Raw genomic sequence first — 19,986 nt, forward strand, 5'->3', positions numbered from 1 at the left:
AAGGCTGTGGTCAAATGGTGTGAAGGCTTTGACGATTCTCGTGCTAATTTTCTGCCAAACTTCAACAAATGACTCCTTTTATCTAACGGCTAATTTATAAATAACTAAAATTATGAGTGCAACCATCTAACTAAATTAGAGGTGTTGAAAACTTGAATAATAGCCACATGTTTATTTTATATTATACTTAAGGGTACAAGGTCAGTTACCTCATTATTGTCTTTTTTTCAGTGGATCATGTTACACGTTCCTCATACTTAAAGTTAAATGTTCTGTGAGGGGTTGGACTAAAATACAAAAAAGTTATGAGGGCAGAGAAGAAAGTTAAAGTGAAAGACCCCACCCAAAATAATAAATTAAATAAAATAAAGCATACTGATTAGACAATATAGGTTCTTCCAAATCTCTTTCATGTATGATTTCAAATCCAAGTGAATTAAGAGAGAGAGAGAGAGAGAGAGGATTAGAATAGATGTACTCCTTTAAATGAGTTTACTTAATATAAATTTATCAAGATCTAAGGTCATTTGTCGTATCAAGAGTGTTAGACTAAATTCGGAAGTTTGCATCACATTTGAGTGGAAGGAGTAGAGGAGCTGAGGATGAAAAACCATTATAGAAAGATAAAGACAGTAGAAAAATCCTAAGGAAGTGCTAAAAAATAATTGTTGATTAACTATGATTTTGTTTATTTTGGATTGGAATCCTCTATAGTTTAAAAAGAGAGAGAGAGAGAGAGAGACTTAAGGTGGTTGAAGTTTGTTACATCGTATTTCTAGTTTTGGTGAAATCAATACTTAGATTCTCTAACTTATTTTTTTTCAGCTAACTTTATTAATAACTCTAGCCATGTGCTGGTGTGGGGCCTCACCTCCATGTCCTTTGCCTATAAAGAACTACCATGGCTTCATCTCCATTTATGAAGAGTTACTTTTCCTTATCTTCCTCTTTACTCTTTAGTGTGTATTATATATACCAACTTCAATATCTTTCTCATGCAAGTGAGGGTATGGAAAGCCCGAACTTATGCCTCGTGTAGTATACTACTCCCTTGGCATTGACCTAATCTTCCATTTTTAGCAACTAAAAGAGTCCATTATATATCATCTCCAGCCTACAATCATAGTACACACAACCGCTGCAAGACTGAGCTAGCAAACACCATAGATCCAATCACAACACATATCAATAAATATTAGTTGTTAATATATTAATTTTTGTTAACAAAAAGACTTAAACTCGATTTATTCTTTTTATCTTACTTTTATCATCAAGTGAACCTTATTAACGAGATGGGAACATGTGATAAGATGAGCGGGTCAATCCTTGGAGCTTTCTCCATGCCCGAACTAATGTACTAATGTAATTCCACGCAAATATGGCTGCCCGGAGAATCCGTAGCTGCTAAGAGGGTCGAGCCATAACGGATTGATGTGGCGTAGCGGCGACTGGAATCGATCTGAATGAAGCTTCAAGCGTAGTTCTGGGGCTTCTCCTATATGGAGGAAGATTAGGTGGGGAAGGTCATAGTGAAGTCAGCAAGCCCCTCTTTGATTGTGCACAGCCCCTGCCACGAGACACCTAATATATATTTTTAATACCTCTAATTTGTATTCGTAAATTTAAGATTATTTTTAAATACCTCTAATTATAAATTGTTTTAATTTATTTTTAATATATATTTAATTACAGTATAAATACATCTACATTTATCAAAAGTTGTGTCATTTTAATTAATCCTTTATTAGAGACAAAAGCATGTATCTTGGGATAAATGTAGAGACAAAAATGTGTTAAATTTTTATAAAACCAACATTTAAATGTTTTTTTTTTTACGAAAACATTTAAATGTTTTGAAGAATAAAAGCCTGTTTTGTACTATTTATTTTAATAAAAAAATAAAATACTTTTTAATAGATAAAATTCCATACATTTTGTTTAAGATTAAATATCTTTTTAGTTTTTATAATTTAGTGTTTTTGTTTTTTGTTCTTGAACAAAAAACCTTACCTAAAATATTTTAAAAATAAAAAATAAAATAAACATAATTTATAAAGATTAAAAATTTAAAAAATTAAAAACAAAAAATAAATTACAATAATTAAAAAAATATTTAAACCTTGTTTAAACTACAAAATTTAACTGATCAATCCGTTTATTTCAAATTCTTTAAGAGGGTAATTTATGTGCTGATTTTATTTTATTATTTTTTATTAGGATGGGCTGTAGACCCAAGACTAAAACTTTCTGTTTTTGGAATCCATCGACCCATATATTTGATCCATTTATTATTATTATTTTTGCCTTCACAAAAAAAAATATCTTCGTCAACTTTTTTTTGCTGAGTAATATTTTCGTCACCTTGCATTGCCGTGTAGCTAGATTTCGTTTCTTTAATTTAGAAAAAGAAAATCGTTTCTTTATTTAAAAAATGACCGCAAATTTCTGAAAAGTGAGGTCAGGGGGAAAAAAGCTTATTTCTGTTAATAATTCTTTAAAAAGAAAAATTATAAAGAAAAAAACAACAAAAACTTTATCTATGAAATAATAAAGAAAAAGATGTCTTTGAGTTGTGACCACATGTAGTGCTACTATTAGTTTTCATAAATCCTAAATTTTAATACTATATGTTTGTTCATGTATTATTATTTCAAAACTCAAATGAATGAGCTGTGCCTGCCAAACTCAGATATCAAGTGATCCCAAACCACTTTCTACGAAGCTACATATTGAAATTGAACACGCATACAAGTTATTGTGCACTGGGTTAATTTGAGGGTTTCTTCAAAGCTTATCTCATCGTACGAAATAATCAAAATGATAAGAATAATCTTTTATAATCAAAATCTTATTTCACTACTCATCATAATGTATGGGATTATAAGATTAGTTTAATGGTAAAGAAAAAAAAAAAGAAGTGATGTCGTGATTTAAATTTTTTCTCATAACAAAAATCAATAATATTAGTCAATAAAAAAAATTACTCGTCGCATGTTTTTTATTATATGTTTTATAATAGTTATATATTTCAATTCATATAATTAATATTAAGTTAAATATATTTTTGTTTCTCAAAATATCACAATATTTGCTTTTCGCCTCTCATGTTTAAAACATAATCAATTACATTTTAAACGAGAAAAAAAACAATTAAGTTAAAAAGAAAAAAAAACGAGAAAAAATGTATTTTTAACTCTTTAATCAATTACATTTTAAACAAAACAATTAGCAATTTTGAAGTTTGCATATTTACTTGTTTCTTCTTTGGGCCACATATAAATTATTTTATGTAATAAAATCAAGCACTCAAAACTCCTACGATGCTTTAAAATATTATAAAAACACTACATGAAAAATTTAAACTCCATTATAATACAAATTTTTTTCAATATTAACATGTTAATGGAGTACTATTTAAAAACAAAATTCTAAAACAATAGTTAAAAATAATTGATTTTTTTCAATCACTTGTCAAATATATTACTATTAAATAATAATCTAAAGAATTCAACCAAAGGCAAACACAAACCCAAAAGGTAAACAAGTCTCCATATTTGAAAAAGGAAAAATAAAAATCCCTTTAACTAACCCACTTATTACTCTTCCATGAGGTGACTTCATAGGTCGGACGGTCGTCGTTGGATCTTTGTCGAAAATAAAATATTATTTGAACCGTTTACTCTTTGTCAGTGCTTTTATTTATTTTTAGAATATACTAACTTGACTTATTTTACTACTAGCCTGGACTTTGGTGGCCACAACTAATTTCATTTTTTTTTCTTTTATGTACATTATTTTGTTAATGTTGCCACTGCTAAGTTTCCACTTTGCAATTGCATCAAAATTCCACTTCAGCTTTTTCTCTCGCCGCCACCCACCAATCAGTGTCAAATGTTCTGGTAAATCAATGAATCTAAATCTCACGAATATTCAACACGATGTTCTATTAATGTTACTCCAACTATATTGCTAGATTCAGCATCATTAAACTAGGCTTAGACGTATTTGTTCCCTTTTCTCGTTAATTCTGTTGTTGTTGTGGCCAACTATAATGTCTCCTCGTACTTTGTTTTTCCTTCTTTCAACTCTTCAATTTCTGAGTTTTGTGTCAACAACTGAATTTGTCTACAACAGAAACTTCAACTCCACCAACGTAAAACTCTATGGGAATGCCACCATAGAAAACTCGGTTCTCAAACTCACAAACCAAACTTTCTTCTCCATAGGGCGTGCCTTTTACCCTCACAAAATACCCATGAAGCCACCAAACTCTTCTTCTTCAACCCTTCTTCCCTTTGCAACCTCTTTCATCTTCTCCGTTGCTCCTTGTGAAAACTTCCCTGTGGCTCATGGTTTCGCGTTTGTTGTCACGCCCGTGATGTCCGCAAATGGAGCACTCTCGGGGAACTACTTGGGCCTCTTCAACCGCTCCACTTCAGGTAACTCCTCCAACCATGTTTTTGCGGTTGAGTTTGATGATTTTAGGAACGAGGAGTTCAACGAGGAGAATGATAACCATGTGGGTGTGGACTTGAATTCGATGATTTCGGTGTATTCGGAGCCTGCAGGGTTCTGGGGTGGGAGAGAAGGTGAGGAATTGGAGGATTTGAAGCTTTCTGATGGTAGAAACTATCAGGTTTGGATTGAGTTTGAGAACTCAGTGATTAATGTTACCATGGCACCAGCAGGGAGAAAGAAGCCTCATAGGCCTTTGATTAGTAAGCCTATGAACCTTTCTTGGGTCCTTTTGGATGAAATGTATGTGGGGTTTTCTGGGGCAACAGGGAGAATGGTGGACAATTGTAGAATCTTGGCTTGGAGTTTTAGCAATTCTAATTTCTCAATTGGTGATGTTTTGAGTACCAAGCATTTGCCCTTGTATGTGCATCCAAAGAGATTGGTGTTTAGATCAAATGGTTTCATAATAGGTGTAACTTTCGGTGTTTTTTTTGTGGGTGGCTTTTGTGCTTTGGTGGTTTTCTTCATTTTGTTCAGAAACAGAAGGGGAGAAAAACAGGAAAACTTTGAAGACTGGGAATTGGAGTATTGGCCACACAGGATTAGCTATCGGGAGATTTGTGATGCAACAAGTGGATTCTCTGAAGAGAAGGTGATTGGGATTGGAACAAGTGGTAAGGTGTACAAGGGGCTTTTGAAGGGAGTAGAAGTTGCGGTGAAGAGCATCAATCACGAGACACGGCACGGAATGAGAGAGTTTCTGGCAGAGATTTCAAGCCTAGGCAGAATGAAACACAGGAATTTAGTGGGTTTCAGAGGTTGGAGCAAAAGAAAAGGAGGAAAACTGATATTGGTTTATGATTACATGGTGAATGAGAGCTTGGACAAAAGGATCTTTGAGTGTGAAGAGACCATGCTTTTGAGTTGGGAAGAAAGAATTAGAGTTTTGCAAAACGTAGCTGATGGAATTTTATATCTACATGAGGGTTGGGATGTTGAGGTCTTGCATAGGGACATCAAAGCTTGTAATGTATTACTTGACAAGGACATGAATGCTAGGTTGGGGGATTTTGGGCTTGCAAGGTTGCATCACCAGGAAAATGTGGCTGACACAAGAGTGATAGGGACCCTGGGGTACATGGCTCCGGAACTAGTCCGAATCGGGCGACCGTCAACTGCGTGTGATGTGTATAGTTTTGGAGTATTGGTTTTAGAAGTGGTGTGTGGGAGAAGACCCATCATAGCAGATCAGCCACCACTGATTGATTGGTTGTTTTCCCATATGGAGAATGGGGAATTGAGTTGTGCTATTGATGAACGTTTGAAGGGTCAAAGTGGATACAATGCTGAGGAAGCTGAGAGGCTGCTTCATTTGGGTTTGTTATGTGTGAGTACAGACCCTGGTGTTAGGCCAACAATGAGGCAAGTGGTGAAAACATTGGAGGGAATAAAATGCACTGAGTGTAACGAAGATTGCATCCATTTGGCTCTGCTTGGAAAAATAAACTCAGCAGCATCATGGTCTAAGAGTTCTACAAGTTCTGCCAATGTAAATTATCCCACCTTTGACGAAATTTTGCAGACCAAGTTTTACTCTACTGCATCTTTGAGCATCTCTTGTCCCAGTCCGCAGCTAGAACCAGAGTTTGTCTCAGAAGGAAGGTGAGAGCTGAAATTGATTCAATCACTTTCTTAATGTTGAGATTGAACATAGCCAAGGCTGCTGTTGTCAAGTGACAAACATTTCCATTTGTAAAGTGCAAGCACTTGTCACTCCAAAAGTCTTGAGTTTTGTTAGAATAGTGATTTCAAGTCTCCATGACTGAGGCCGCTAAGGTTTACATAAATTTGGGGTGCTAACTTTTTTTTTAAATTTTCTTTGGTGTTCTAGTTCTTTGAATACTGCTTATGTCCAAAGTTCTTTCTTGGATAAATCTTAAATGTAACATAAAAATTAATTTGGTGCAGCGGTAAAGTTGTGCCTTGGTGACCTGTTGGTCATGGGTTCGAATCCGGAAACAGCCTCTTTGCATATGCAAGGGTAAGGCTGTATTCTGACACATTTCTACATGATGACAGCATACAAAGTCTTTTGGCAACTATTATGTCAGACGATTTTTGTTTTCAACGACAGATACACGTGTTGTAATGTAACAAAGAATCATGATCTAAGCTGTCCTAATGATAGATGAGAAAAATGAAGCTAATGGAACCCACTTCCATAGAAAAAATAATTTTCTATTCTTCATTTTACCCAAACTTTTTTTTCTCTTCATTTTCTTTGCCTCTTGACCGAGAGTGAAATAAAGAGCAGTGTATTGGAGTTGGAAAATGACAATATATGTAACCTTTTATGTGAATACATTACCACTTTCAACTCTTCCTTCTCTTTACTTTTCCTTGCCAAGCACACCTATGTATCACATGTATATAAGACAAATATCTAAGGCTGGTTTGGCGATTAGTGTTACGTATGTGGTTCACCTTAATAAAGGTCCTGCGAAATAAATGCAAAATTGCCAGAAAATTTTTGAATTGATGTGTTGACTGGCAATAAATAACAATGACTTATGACCTGTGTGGGCCTACGAAATAAATGCAAAATTGCCAGAACATGTATGAATTGATGTGTTGACTGGCAATAAATAACAATGACTTATGACCTGTGTGGGCCGGAATCAACCGTTACCTTTCCTATATACTCTTGGAGGGTTAACAAAAGCTGAAGATTCATATATATGCAGCAACCAATTTCAATTTGGCAAAGTTTTTCTTCCATTTTCAGTCCCTTGCCAATGTCTCCACTAAAGCTCCTCATTTTTCTTCACACTGTAACCATTTTCAGTTCAGCTTCCACTACCGAATTTGTCTATAACACAAACTTCAACTCCACAAATATCATCCTATATGGAAATGCCTCTGTTCAGACCTCCATTCTTACTCTCACAAATCAAAGTTTCTTCTCCATAGGCCGTGCTTTTTACCCTCACAAAATACCTACCAAACTAGCCAACTCTTCCACTTTTCTCCCCTTTGCGACCTCCTTCATTTTCTCAATTGTCCCCATTAAAAACTTTATCACTGGTCATGGCTTTGTCTTCCTATTCACGCCATCAAGAGGTGTAAATGGCACGACCTCAGCGGAATATATCGGTCTTTTCAATCGCAGCAATGAAGGCAATCCTCAGAACCACGTTCTTGGAGTCGAGTTTGATCCGGTTAAAAATGAAGAAGAGTTCAACGATATAAGTGACAATCATGTTGGTATTGACATAAACTCGCTTTGTTCCTCAACTTCGCATGAGGCTGGTTATTGGGGTGGAAAAGGTGACAAAGAATTTAAGGTGTTGGATATAAAAAATGGAGAAAACTATCAGGTATGGATTGAATTTATGCACTCCCAGCTTAACATCACTATGGCTCGGGCAGGACAAAAGAAGCCTAGAGTGCCTCTTATCAGCAGTAGTGTTAACCTTTCAGGGGTTCTTATGGATGAAATATACGTTGGATTCACCGCAGCAACAGGTAGGATAATAGACAGTGCTAAGATTCTTGCTTGGAGTTTTAGTAATTCAAATTTTTCAATTGGTGATGCATTAGTGACAAAAAATTTGCCTTCATTTGTTCATCATAAAAGGTGGTTTTCTGGAGCACGAGCTTTAGCTGTAGGTGTCACCAGTATTGTGTGTGTGTTAATAATTGGTTGGGGTTATGTAGCGTTTTTCATTCTCCGCAGAAGAAAGTCACAAGAAGAAGTCGAAGATTGGGAATTGGAGTATTGGCCTCACAGGATTGGTTTCCATGAAATTGATGCAGCAACAAGGCGGTTTTCTGAAGAGAATGTGATTGCTGTCGGAGGGAACGGGAAGGTATATAAAGGGGTTTTGCATGGAGTAGAAGTTGCAGTCAAGAGAATCCCTCAAGAAAGGGAAGAAGGGATGAGAGAGTTTTTGGCAGAGGTTTCAAGCCTTGGCAGAATGACTCACAGAAATTTAGTAGGATTGAGAGGCTGGTGCAAAAAAGAAAGGGGAAACTTGATTCTAGTTTATGACTTCATGACCAATGGAAGTTTAGACAAAAGGATATTTGAGTGTGAAGAGAGATTGATGCTGACATGGGAAGAGAGGATTCAAGTTTTGAAAAATGTAGCCGCAGGGATTCTATACCTGCATGAGGGTTGGGAAGTTAAGGTCTTGCATAGGGACATTAAAGCAAACAATGTTCTACTTGATAAGGACATGAATGCAAGGCTGGGAGATTTCGGATTGGCTCGTATGCATGATCATCAGGGACAAGTGGTCAGCACAACAAGAGTAATAGGGACAGTAGGATACATTGCTCCTGAAGTGATTCGATCAGGAACGGCGTCAACTATGTCTGATGTGTTTGGTTTTGGAATATTGGTGTTGGAAGTAGTTTGTGGGAGAAGACCTATTGAAGAACATAAACCGGGGCTAATCGAATGGTTGATGTCCCTAATGATGCAAGGCCAATTGCACAGTGCTGTTGATGAAAGGTTGAAGGCTAAAGGCGGATACACCATAGAGGAAGCTGAGAGATTGCTTTATTTGGGTCTGTTATGTTCAAATTCAGACCCTGGTATCAGACCAACTATGAGGCAGGCTGTGAAAATTTTGGAGGTGGAAATTGACAGCACTGAGTCTGATGAAGAAAACATAGAGATGAGTTTTCTTGGAAAAATAAAATCAGCTGCTATGTGGTCTAGAGCTGAATGTGCTTTACCATACAGGGGTTACCCTTCTTTTGATGAAGTTAAGATGTTCAGTTTTAATTCTAGGACATCTGGAAGTGGCTCAAGTACCTTTCCAGGATCAGAATCAGAAATCACCAGAGAAAACAGATAGTGTTTCAGCTTTTTACTAGTTGCCGATTTTAGGTTATCCAAATCCTGTTGTAATGAATAGAGAATTTCAAGGTCTAGCTTGTTTGGATCAAACCTGTGTTCATTACCAAAAAAGAAACAAAACAAAACAAAAGATGAATGACTTTGGAGTTTGATTTCTTAGAGTTTGTTAATGAGATTTTGTCACATAAAATTCTGCTAAAAAAGGTCTGGTATTCATTAGATGAATGAGTATTCAATTGCTTTAATTTGATTACCTATGAAACGAAATTCTTGAAACAACGGTCCTATTTAAAAGAAAAAACTTATCACACATCTAGTCTTTAAATATATCTTCTCAATATATATCAATCATTGAAATGATATCATGTTATTACTTAATTGATAACAGAAACTCAAAACAAAAATTTTAATATGTTAGGGATCCAATGTAACAAATTTTTTTATTAAAAACTCAAAACAAAAAATTGATCATTACTGTTAGGAAGTATAGAATTATAGAATTCAATAACAATCATGATGAAATCAACATGAACTAAATTACTTAGCTTCACACGCAACAAGCTACCGGGCTGGGAAAATGATTAGGAATTCAAGCAGTTGAAAACTTGAGACCAAACAAATGGAGCTTTAGTAATTCAATTTTTCAAAATTGGATCGCATGTACATAAGGATAAAACATGAATAATGGAAGGAACATCAAATTCTTATTAGCAATTTACACTATATATGTAATTAACAAGAGAAGCGTGCATGAACACACTTTCCACCCTTTACCTCTCTTTCTATAATTTTGAGATAAATATCACGGTCATTAAAAAATGTAACTAGCTGCGTAATTGGAAAAAAAATTGTAATTGACTATGAATCATCCTAATTTTGCTTTGCATGAGCTATCTCACCAGACTTGTACATTCTTGCTCGTCTTGAATATTCTTGGATCTTTCGATCACGCTCTTTGAGCATCTGATCTATGTTGTTTGAAGAAACCAGTAACGGACCAGAGAGGTGGTAGATATTGTTTCCCATGGATCCATGCCCATCCTGAAATAGGGACCAGCAAAATCCCAAGATAAATAACAAATGAATACAAATTACAAAAATGTGGCAAACTAGGGACACAAAAAATTGTTGATGGCTAGCAAAGCCATTCACTGACAAATGCTGACAATTATGAAAGCAAAAAGACAAAGAAATGGGAAGGAAAGAATAATAATAGACAAAACTAACCTGAATTAAGGTTTCAGTTGAAACTTTTCCATTTTCAATTTTCCTGGGATCAATTCTCTGAGAATGGTGTTTGGTATCATGCCTTCTTCTTGACTCTGATCCATTAGTTGACTCCAAAGATATTTGTACTTCAATTGTTTCCCGAGGCCTCGAGGGAACTGGATTTTCTTTTTGATCTCCAGACAATGAAGAAGTCCTAGATGCCACTAACCCAGATAGTTTTGGTAGGTTGACTTTGTTTGAAACATGAGGCCGCCGTTCACCGGCTTCCCTTCCAACCATTTCACAGCCATAACCTGGAACCAATGGACCTGAATGCAAAGGCCTCTGATAAAGAGGGCCGGAGAAATAATTTAGCGTTTCTTTATGATCTTCTGACTGTTTTTGTGGAAAAACCAAATGTCCAGACACAGGTTCTCTGTGAGGATTGAAGAACTCATTCCGGCTCCTTGAGTTTGGAAGGCGTTGCCCTTGCTGCGTCAAATAAAATTATGATATACTGAGATGAAAAAGTGACAGGATGCAAGGCAGTAGACAAGGCAAAAGGGGGGAGATGGACGCATTTTCCTTTTGGCCTATTCAATTGCACAAATATAAAAGGAATCTCAATTATGGCTAGCAAAGAAGCAGTTAAACCACTGAAACTAGAGGGACATTTGGTAAATGCAAGTACGGGACTTTTGGTGAATGCTAGAATTAAATAAGGAGTGGATCCAGACTGCTTGAAACATCTGGAGCAGTGTATTGCTTTCTAGCGGGAGTTTTCCCTATGTTGAGTCAATAAAATATTATCTTTCTTGCTGCTTTTGTTACCAGCCCTAATAAAATTCTAACTCTCAGATTCTTTATTTTATTATTCTCCTCTGCACCTTATTTTTAAATATGAAGAGGGCCCATTTGACTCAAAAATTAGTTGAACTAGCCTCCTGTGGTTTGTGTTCTAAAATCGTCATAATATAGTTAGCAGGGGCTAGGTCTGTAGGTCATACTCAAAGAGCACCGAAAAGCAAAGCATTAAACCTTTACAGACCAAAAATTAACAAACTGATCAATAAGTTGAATCAAAAGACGTACAAATCTTCCAGATTTTTCGTTTTCTTGTCCCCCCCAATTTCATGGTCATTAGATGTAGACTATTTGGTATAAGTTATAACACTGTGCCCAAAGGTACCCAACAGATGCAGGTCATATAATTTGATTTCAACTAAAACGAATAAGGAGAAACTGGTTTTAATCTTGCTTGAATTACCTGCATTGATATGCAGGAGTCGGCACTGTCTTTGGATAATATAAATGTCTGAGGTTCTTTCTCTTGTCGACCTCCTGGTCTAAATTTTTGCTCCTTTTCCCTATCAGCTCCATGCCTAAGATGATAAACAAAAATCTATACTTGTTAACAATAGTCTTAGGTAACAAAGGCTCCCTCTATCACAAACGTATGAAGCCCGTGGAGCAGAAAGCAAATTCAACATTAATCATGAAACACAAATTTAAAGTTGCATGCCTACAAAGCTTTAGAAATCAAACATATGCATATTTCTTTTGTCATGTACGAGAGTGACCAATGATGTTGCTTTGGTTCATGTCAAAGATTTAAACATTCAAATTTAACAATCAATACAAAATCAACTTGATTACCTGAGAAAAGTTAAAATCACGTCATATAATATTAGTTATTGAACATAATATAACTAAATTGTCTTTGCCTCAACATTTTTTTACATATAAAACTATCATCCTACAGCAGGTACCTTGTTGCTTCTTCCCACAATTTAGTGTCAATCTCTTTGCTGGGAGGATATTTTGGTAAGCTTGATGGATCACAAGGAAGGGGTTCCGATGAAAAGAACTGTCAATGAAGGGGGGGGAATATCAAAATGGATAATCAAGGGCCTCCTAGAAGGTTAGAAAGGAAACAAGTTCCTTCAATATATTGAATAACAACATTGCATAAGAATTTAGATTATTATTTTCTACTCAATTAGGTACATAAAGGCAGGAAACAGCAAAAAGTGCTTCATGATCACAAGCACACACATGAAGCTGAGAAAATGGTACTCAAATCTCACACAATGAGTATAAGTACATTGTATAAGGATGAAGTCCAATCTCAATCAGGTTACATAAGTACTCCACTTGTTGTAAACATAAAAGCACTTACCTCACTCTTAAGGGCTGCAGCTGCTGTTCCTCGAAGTGTGGGATCTAAAGAAAGTAGGGTTTCGATAAGCCTTGTGGCAGCAGATGGATATTCTTTAAATGTTTCAGCAACACAACGCCTATAATGGTGAGGAGGCCTGAATACTGTTGAATGTGGCGTCCGCAGCTTGCACCAATAGTCCTCAGATGGTGAGCCACAAAGTTTAAAAATCCTATGCAATTGTTCAACCTACAATGAACAGAAGTTAAACTTCAGGTACCTAGCTCTATAACTGTACGATATCAATTTGAGAATTTTAACAGCCAGTCTAAGATGGAATATATTGCTTTGGCAATTGAAATTGTGCATATCAGTGAAGAGACCACTTGAAAAATCCAAGTGAAGGCAGTTATTGTGAGTAAATGATGAAAACTAGATTCTGAAGTAGCATACTGCATACCTCTGTTTTTCCAGGTAATATAGGTCTGCTACGATACAGTTCCCCCAGTATGCAACCAGTGCTCCACAAATCCACAGCAACTCCGTAATTAGATGCTCCAAGTAAGAGTTCTGGTGGTCTATACCACAGAGTTACTACACGGCTGGTCAATGGAACCTTGTGATGGGGGTCAATAAAATTTGCCAGACCAAAATCTGCAATCTTTAAGATGCCATTATTGTCAATGAGAAGATTTGAGCCCTTTATGTCGCGGTGGAGGACACCACGACTATGACAATGATCCAATCCACTAAGAAGCTGTTGCATGTAGCATTTAACCTGATGTATAAGAAACATCACTTAGAGTTTTAGACATCTAAGCATAGTCAAGAGCAAGGACAGTTATTTCAAAAAGAACTCCAATAAGGATAAATGCTTCCCAACATACTATGCCCAATTATCCAAAAAGCTTAAGCTATTAGGCAAAGGCTCATTACTGGTTTTATTACCTCTCTAACATGCTTGAATTATTGACAGTGCACAAGCCCAATTTTACCATGTGTGGAAATTCAATTTTTCAGTTTAGAAGAATATGGGCAGCAAATATCAAATTCCTAACAACTTTGTTTAGAAAGCTTTGATACCATGTCAATGACCAATTATCCCTAAAGCTCAAGTTGTTATGTGAAGACCCATGAATGGTTTTATACTTTTATTACATTTTAACAAGAAGAATCTTGACTCCATATAAAACATAAGACCGCAAGAATAAAAAGATATCATCACTACCTGTGGTTCAGAAAACTTAATGCTAGGACTTGATGCAAGTCCTGTAAGATCATGTTCCATGTATTCAAAAACAAGGTACAAGCTGCGAGAGGTCTTCGATGTTATCAAGCCTTCCAACTTTATTACATTTGGATGGTCAAGCCTACGCAGAACAAGGATTTCCCTTGCCATAAACTTGACACTCTCAGCATCACAATTATCAAAGCGTACCCTCTTCAACGCAACGATCTTTTGGTCAGTCAAATCACGAGCCTTATACACAGTACTGTAGGTTCCTTGGCCAATCTGCATGGTAAAATGCCATTACATTACAATCGCCAACATTAATGCATTCACATGATGGTAGTAATAATCAGTTAACTACACAACAGTGGAACTATAATGCAATCACAAACTAAGCAGCCAAGGTGATAACTTACTTTATGAAACCTCTCAAAAGTATCCGCCTTCCGCGGTATCCACCCTTGGACAGCTTCACCAGCAACAGAAGAAAACCAAGTTGGCCACCCTGCTGCAACTTGCTCTCCTTCTAAACCCTTTGGAACCCTTCCAAGACCAGGATGATCAAGAACAGCCAATTCAGGTTTCTCCTTTTTCTTCTTCCCGTTCTTATTATTACTCGACCGCATCGAACCACTGGATCCCTTGTCAATCAATGAAACTTTCATATCAGCACCATCCAAAATCTTATCTTTCCCCCAAACCCCATCGATCCTTTTCTCCGAATTCAATACGGAAGCCTTCATCTTCGAGGCCGCCCTTTTGCTGGATGAAGTGAATTCCCTTGCCACACCTTCCCTGCTGTCTTCAACAGCTGCACTCTTGGAAGCTATGCACCCCATGTTGCAGCACAAAGCTATTATACAAATTCAACTACTATGCAATATATTATTATCCTTCAATCAATAACCACGATCACTATCCTCCACCTACAACTCCATCATGCAACTGACCAGCTAATATTCATGCATCATCCCCCTCCAATAACAAAGCTGGGAATTTCTCCTCCTTGAACCCTTAAAAACAAAAGAATAAGAAAATCCACGCTTCCTCTGCCCTCTTTTGAAACTTTCAAACTGACCCAATTACAGAGTCAGCGATTCCAATCAAAGACGCAATTAAGAAATCCTCCACTAACACTAACCCAATAAATTGTCAACATTCAAAAATAGAGGGTGATGGTGATCCTACCACTTGAAGACAATGAATCATTAAATTGATCGACAAAAAATAATGGGTAAGGGGAAAAATTTATACTTGAGTTAGAAAGGGATTAAGGGTAAGAATGGAATGGAATGGTTGGTGACAAGCTTAACAACAAAGAAAGTGTTGGGCTTGTGTAAGGATGAAATTTCAACGCGTATTCATAAATTAAAGAGAAACATTATCTCCCTTACACGACGGCTTTTGCCGACTAAGCTCAGTCAACAGACCCTTTTCTCTCTTTCTCTTTCTCTCTCTCTCTCTCTCTCTTCTCTGAGGGCCAAGAGTCTGCCATTGACGGTGTGGAAGGAAGAATTTTTCATTTTTTCCCCCTTTGACGGATTAGTTTTTTTTTTCTTAGAAAAATATTATTTATATAATAAAAAATAATAAAATATTTAATATATGTATATTAGTTCATGAACTGTTTCAAGATTTTATTTACTCAAATTTTTAAGGAAAAACCAAATAAAGTTTCAAAGAATTTCAACAGATTTTTAAGAAATAAAAATCAACAAACAGTTGATAATAGTAATTTTTTAGTTTAGGGAGGAAAAAAACATTCAACAAAAATTAATAATATTTTAGTTTAGGAAGAAATTTACAAAGAAATCATTGATATTAATATTAATATGTTAGATTTTTTATAATATAAAACCATTTTATATTGTTACTCAGTTACGTATTATTATTATTATTTATTAGTATAATTTCAAAGGTAATTATTTAAACAGTAAGTAGAACACATAAATGTTTTTTATAACTAATATGTTAATTTTTTTAATATAAACTAATATAAAATCCAACTTATGATACATGGTATAATTTTTAAAATAAAATAATTATATGAAAATTAACAAATTTATTATACATTCGTAATAATAGTTTAAGATTAAATGATAAAGTAAAATGATTTGACAATGTTAAAATATTGTCACTAAACTTACTTCTTTTATATCTCTTTCAAACTTTTTACCTAAAACTAATAAATGTAATAAATTTTCTTAATTCTGATGAAATAATTTTAGAGTTTTTTTTTTCATTTTTACTCTACAATAATTGTTTGAGGGTAAATTAATTACATATTAGGTAGAAAACAAAGGTATAATTGACAAATGGATAATTAATGTTGTCTTAAACTTTGAAAATAACATATAAATAAAAATAAAATTTTTCAAAAATTACTTCTTTCACTAATTCACTAAAATTAAAAAATTAGTTAAGTTGGTAAATAAAAGTGAATTTGTCTTAAATTTATATATATTTTCAAAATTATTCCTGATATTTTTTAGGTGTACTTTTTTTTTTCAAATGTTTCTGTTAGTTTTATTAAAAAAATGCTTTTATTTCTTAAAAAATGTATTTATTAATTTTATTTATTTAATCTTTCATCATGAATATGTTTATCATTTAATATTTTTATTGGTTGTGTATGTAAATGATCAAAGTAAAGTTTCTAAGATTCTCCTTGTACAAGACAAAGTTAGATTTCAAAGTGTTTTACAACATCAACGTATTCTACTTACTATTTATTGAACTAAAAAAAATTACTCATTGTTAAAAATATTTGTGACAAAAATTATTAATGCATGAGAGATTCTAGATTTTTTTTAAAAGGATTAAACTAAAATTCTATTTTGATTTTTATAAAAAAGATCAAGATAAGTGTTACTTAATTCCTAATATATATCTTATCATAATAATTATATTCTCTCTCATTTATATTTCTTTTGATTTTCTCACTCCATAATAAATGGTTAGGGGTATAATAGGAAAAAAAATCTAATGCTTTATTGGTATTGTCAAATGATAATAAAAAAATACTTTATTTTTTTAACATAAAGGTTTAATTACATATTTTATCACTTAATTATTATCATTCCATAAATGTTATTATCTGAGTTATTTTTTGTGCACATTTTATACTTACACTCTAATAATAATCAATCACATTTATTAGGGAGTTAACAAGCTTATGCAATGGCGACCAAGAGAATTAAGCACCATATCTTCTCTTAGAATCTTAAATCATAAGGCATCTTTTACACATCTTTCAATAAATTTATTTCTAACCAATGCGTGACTTATGACTTATTACTCACACTTCTGTTCCAACAAATCCCCTCTTCCCCTCTGAGTCTATGAACAAATACATAAAATAAGCAACAGATAATTATCTCTTAAAGATTGATACAAGAGAAAAAGATGTTACATCAAATGAAAGGAATAAATGATAAGAGAGAGAAGTATGATATACAACAAATGATACGATGGAAAAAGATAAAAACAAAAAATATTATATAAATTATTGTATGAATTATCATATTTCTATAATTTATATTACTATTAGGACTATGTTTCAATAAATTTCTTAACAAGCACTTATTAAGAAAATAAATTTATCTTATAAGTTAAAATAAATTTATTTTTCTTATTTTCTTTTTTCATAAATATTTATAAAGAAACTTATTCAAACAGAGCATCGTCTTAATTTTTTAGGCTAAAATATATTTTTCATTATTATAAATTTTAAAAAGTTTGAAATTTGTCCCTTATAAATTTTTTATATGTTTTTCGTCCTCGTAAAATTAAAGTGTGTTGTTTTTTTACCTAAAGCAAAGTTTGAACCAATCCGAGCCTATGTAATATTTTTTAAAAACTAAATTATTAGCTAAAATATGTTTTTCATCCTTATAAATATCAAAATATTTGGAATTCGTCTAGCAAAATTTTGAGTTTTTTTCGTTATCGAAAAATTGAAAATTATTACGTTTTGGCTCGAATGTAGGTTTAAGTATTCAAACTTACGTGTCACTCTTTCATTTATTCTATTGATGGGAATGACTATGGAAGTGAGTGACTTTCGGAAGTTAAAAATCACCACAAAATACAAAAAAAAAAAAAAAAACACAAATTTGTAAATCTCTCTTTTCTAATCTCCTTCTTTCTTAACTTTTTTCATCTTCTTCGAATTCAAATAAATAATTTTTTTATTTTTCTTTTTTAAATGTTTTGTTCAACTGCAATGATAAACACAACCTTATTGACCCTGTCATCTTATTCTTCTTCTTTGAATTCCTCTTCCTTCTGAAAACCTACACATTCACTCTCAAACTCAATGTTACGAATATCAATTCTAATGTTCTATTGGAATAAAATGCCCCCAACAAACTCAACAACCTAACTTTCGAATTCACCTCTCTCGGATAAACCTAGTGGATGAGAAAATGCAAAAAGTTAGGGAAGAATAAGGTTAAGGAAGAAGAATTTGCAAATTTATGGTTTTTTTTTTTTTTTTGCATTTTGTGATGGCTTTTAACTCCAAAAAATTACCCATTGATAATTGTAAAATTTGGGTTTAATTGATAGTCAATTTGGACTAATAGTGATTATAATTCCTATACTTTACTGTTGTTTTTAATGAAATAATGAAGAATTTAATATCATGTTAATTTTTTACCAACAAGATTCAAAAGAAGAAAATTACAGTGCTTTGAAGGAAAATTGATGCAAAAACTTGAAGAAAAAAGTTAAAAATTGGGACAACCCACTTAGCACACAAGATAGGCCCAACGCGTCTTCTCGCTTAGTGGTCAACTCAAGCTTAGCGAGAACAAGACCCACGAGGAAACCCAAAGGTGCGCTTAGCACGAATCCTGCGCTAAGCGCGTGATCACCGCCATACTCACTAAGCTCAGATGCTGTCGCGCTCAACGCGTGATCACACCGTCATACCCATTAAGCCTAGAAGGGCACGCTTAGCGTGAGGTCGTGTGAATTTTAAGCTATCTTAGGCCTATAAAAGGAGTAGGAAGCAAAAAGACATACCGAGTCTCAAAACTCTCTGGTGAATAATCCAAAGCCTGAGCATCTCTAATAGGGACAAGTCCTTCTTCTTTAGTCATTTTCCCTTCTATTCCTTTATTCATCCATCTTATTCTTCTATCCACATCAACCCTAAAGGGTAAAACCTCTCATGGCAATGAGAGGTTAAACCCTCCATTATTGGGAGTTTGACAGACCAAACTCTTGTAATGTAATTCTTTCATATTATCTATTTAACGTAATTATAGTTTTTATTGTTTTTTTCTCTGCTTTATTGTTATTAATTATGGTCTGATCACCCATGCTCATGTATTGTTTAAGAGATAATACATTGAAAAATGATCATTTTCTAAGAATTGGGAAAGAACATCTAAATAAAATCATTGTTAGGAATAAAGTGATATTTGTTTAGCCTATTTCATGCATATTTAATCTTATTGCAATTTACTATTTTATCTTTGCAAAGGAATTTGGGAGAAAAAATAAATAAATTAGACTCTTCATGCGAGGAACCAAAGATAGAGTATCTTAGTAGATGCGGGTGGAAAATGGGATAACATTAGATAGAGAAAAATTATTAACACTACATCACAAGTAGTTTTGGTATACTAGACCCTAACATAATTGCATTTTGAATTCATTTTTTGCATTCAAATTATTGTTTATTTTTCTTATCTTTTACCTTTGTCCTACAATCTCACACTTACAATTCTTTATCTCTTTTACTCTTTCTAATTGCTTAAAAATTGAGTTTACACCAATCTAAATACAAACAAAGTCCTTGTGAACTCAATACCCGAACTTCCATTTTATTTTACTACTTGTGACAAATGGGTACACTTAGCAACGAGTTAACATCTAATTTCATAGCCATCAATGGAACCAATGAAATAATGACATGTAGGTTCGGGCAAAAAAATAACATAATTCAATTTTTCGAGGATAAAAAAATACTCAAAGTTTTACAAGGACGGATTTCGAACATTTTAATATTTATAAGGACGAAAAATATATTTTAGTTTATAATTTAATTTTTTA

At 33.9% G+C, this 19,986-nt stretch overlaps 3 protein-coding genes across 3 annotated transcripts; 2 read left to right on the forward strand and 1 right to left on the reverse strand.

Moving 5' to 3' along the window:
* Window positions 1–3,565: 3,565 nt before the first annotated feature.
* On the forward strand, window positions 3,566–9,544 carry LOC100804025 (probable L-type lectin-domain containing receptor kinase VII.2). Its single transcript, XM_041008438.1, has 2 exons — window positions 3,566–7,983; window positions 8,096–9,544. The coding sequence occupies exon 1, from the start codon at window positions 4,052–4,054 to the stop codon at window positions 6,122–6,124; it is 2,073 nt and encodes a 690-aa protein (XP_040864372.1). The 5' UTR covers window positions 3,566–4,051; the 3' UTR covers window positions 6,125–7,983; window positions 8,096–9,544.
* LOC100804553 (probable L-type lectin-domain containing receptor kinase VII.2) lies at window positions 7,197–9,544 on the forward strand. The gene has a single exon (XM_003541860.5). It carries the CDS (start codon window positions 7,197–7,199, stop codon window positions 9,321–9,323), a length of 2,127 nt encoding a protein of 708 aa, XP_003541908.2. The 3' UTR covers window positions 9,324–9,544.
* Window positions 9,545–10,010: 466 nt separating this feature from the next.
* LOC100781209 (probable serine/threonine-protein kinase At1g54610) lies at window positions 10,011–15,448 on the reverse strand. The gene is made up of 8 exons (XM_003543286.5): window positions 14,340–15,448; window positions 13,921–14,205; window positions 13,153–13,470; window positions 12,714–12,941; window positions 12,304–12,401; window positions 11,802–11,916; window positions 10,553–11,026; window positions 10,011–10,366 (listed from the first exon to the last, which is right to left on the reverse strand). The coding sequence occupies exons 1-8, from the start codon at window positions 14,760–14,762 to the stop codon at window positions 10,196–10,198; spliced, it is 2,112 nt and encodes a 703-aa protein (XP_003543334.1). The 5' UTR covers window positions 14,763–15,448; the 3' UTR covers window positions 10,011–10,195.
* Between the last annotated feature and the right edge of the window lie 4,538 nt (window positions 15,449–19,986).

Source organism: Glycine max, chromosome 13 (assembly GCF_000004515.6).
Source record: "Glycine max cultivar Williams 82 chromosome 13, Glycine_max_v4.0, whole genome shotgun sequence".
Taxonomy (NCBI): domain Eukaryota; kingdom Viridiplantae; phylum Streptophyta; class Magnoliopsida; order Fabales; family Fabaceae; genus Glycine; species Glycine max.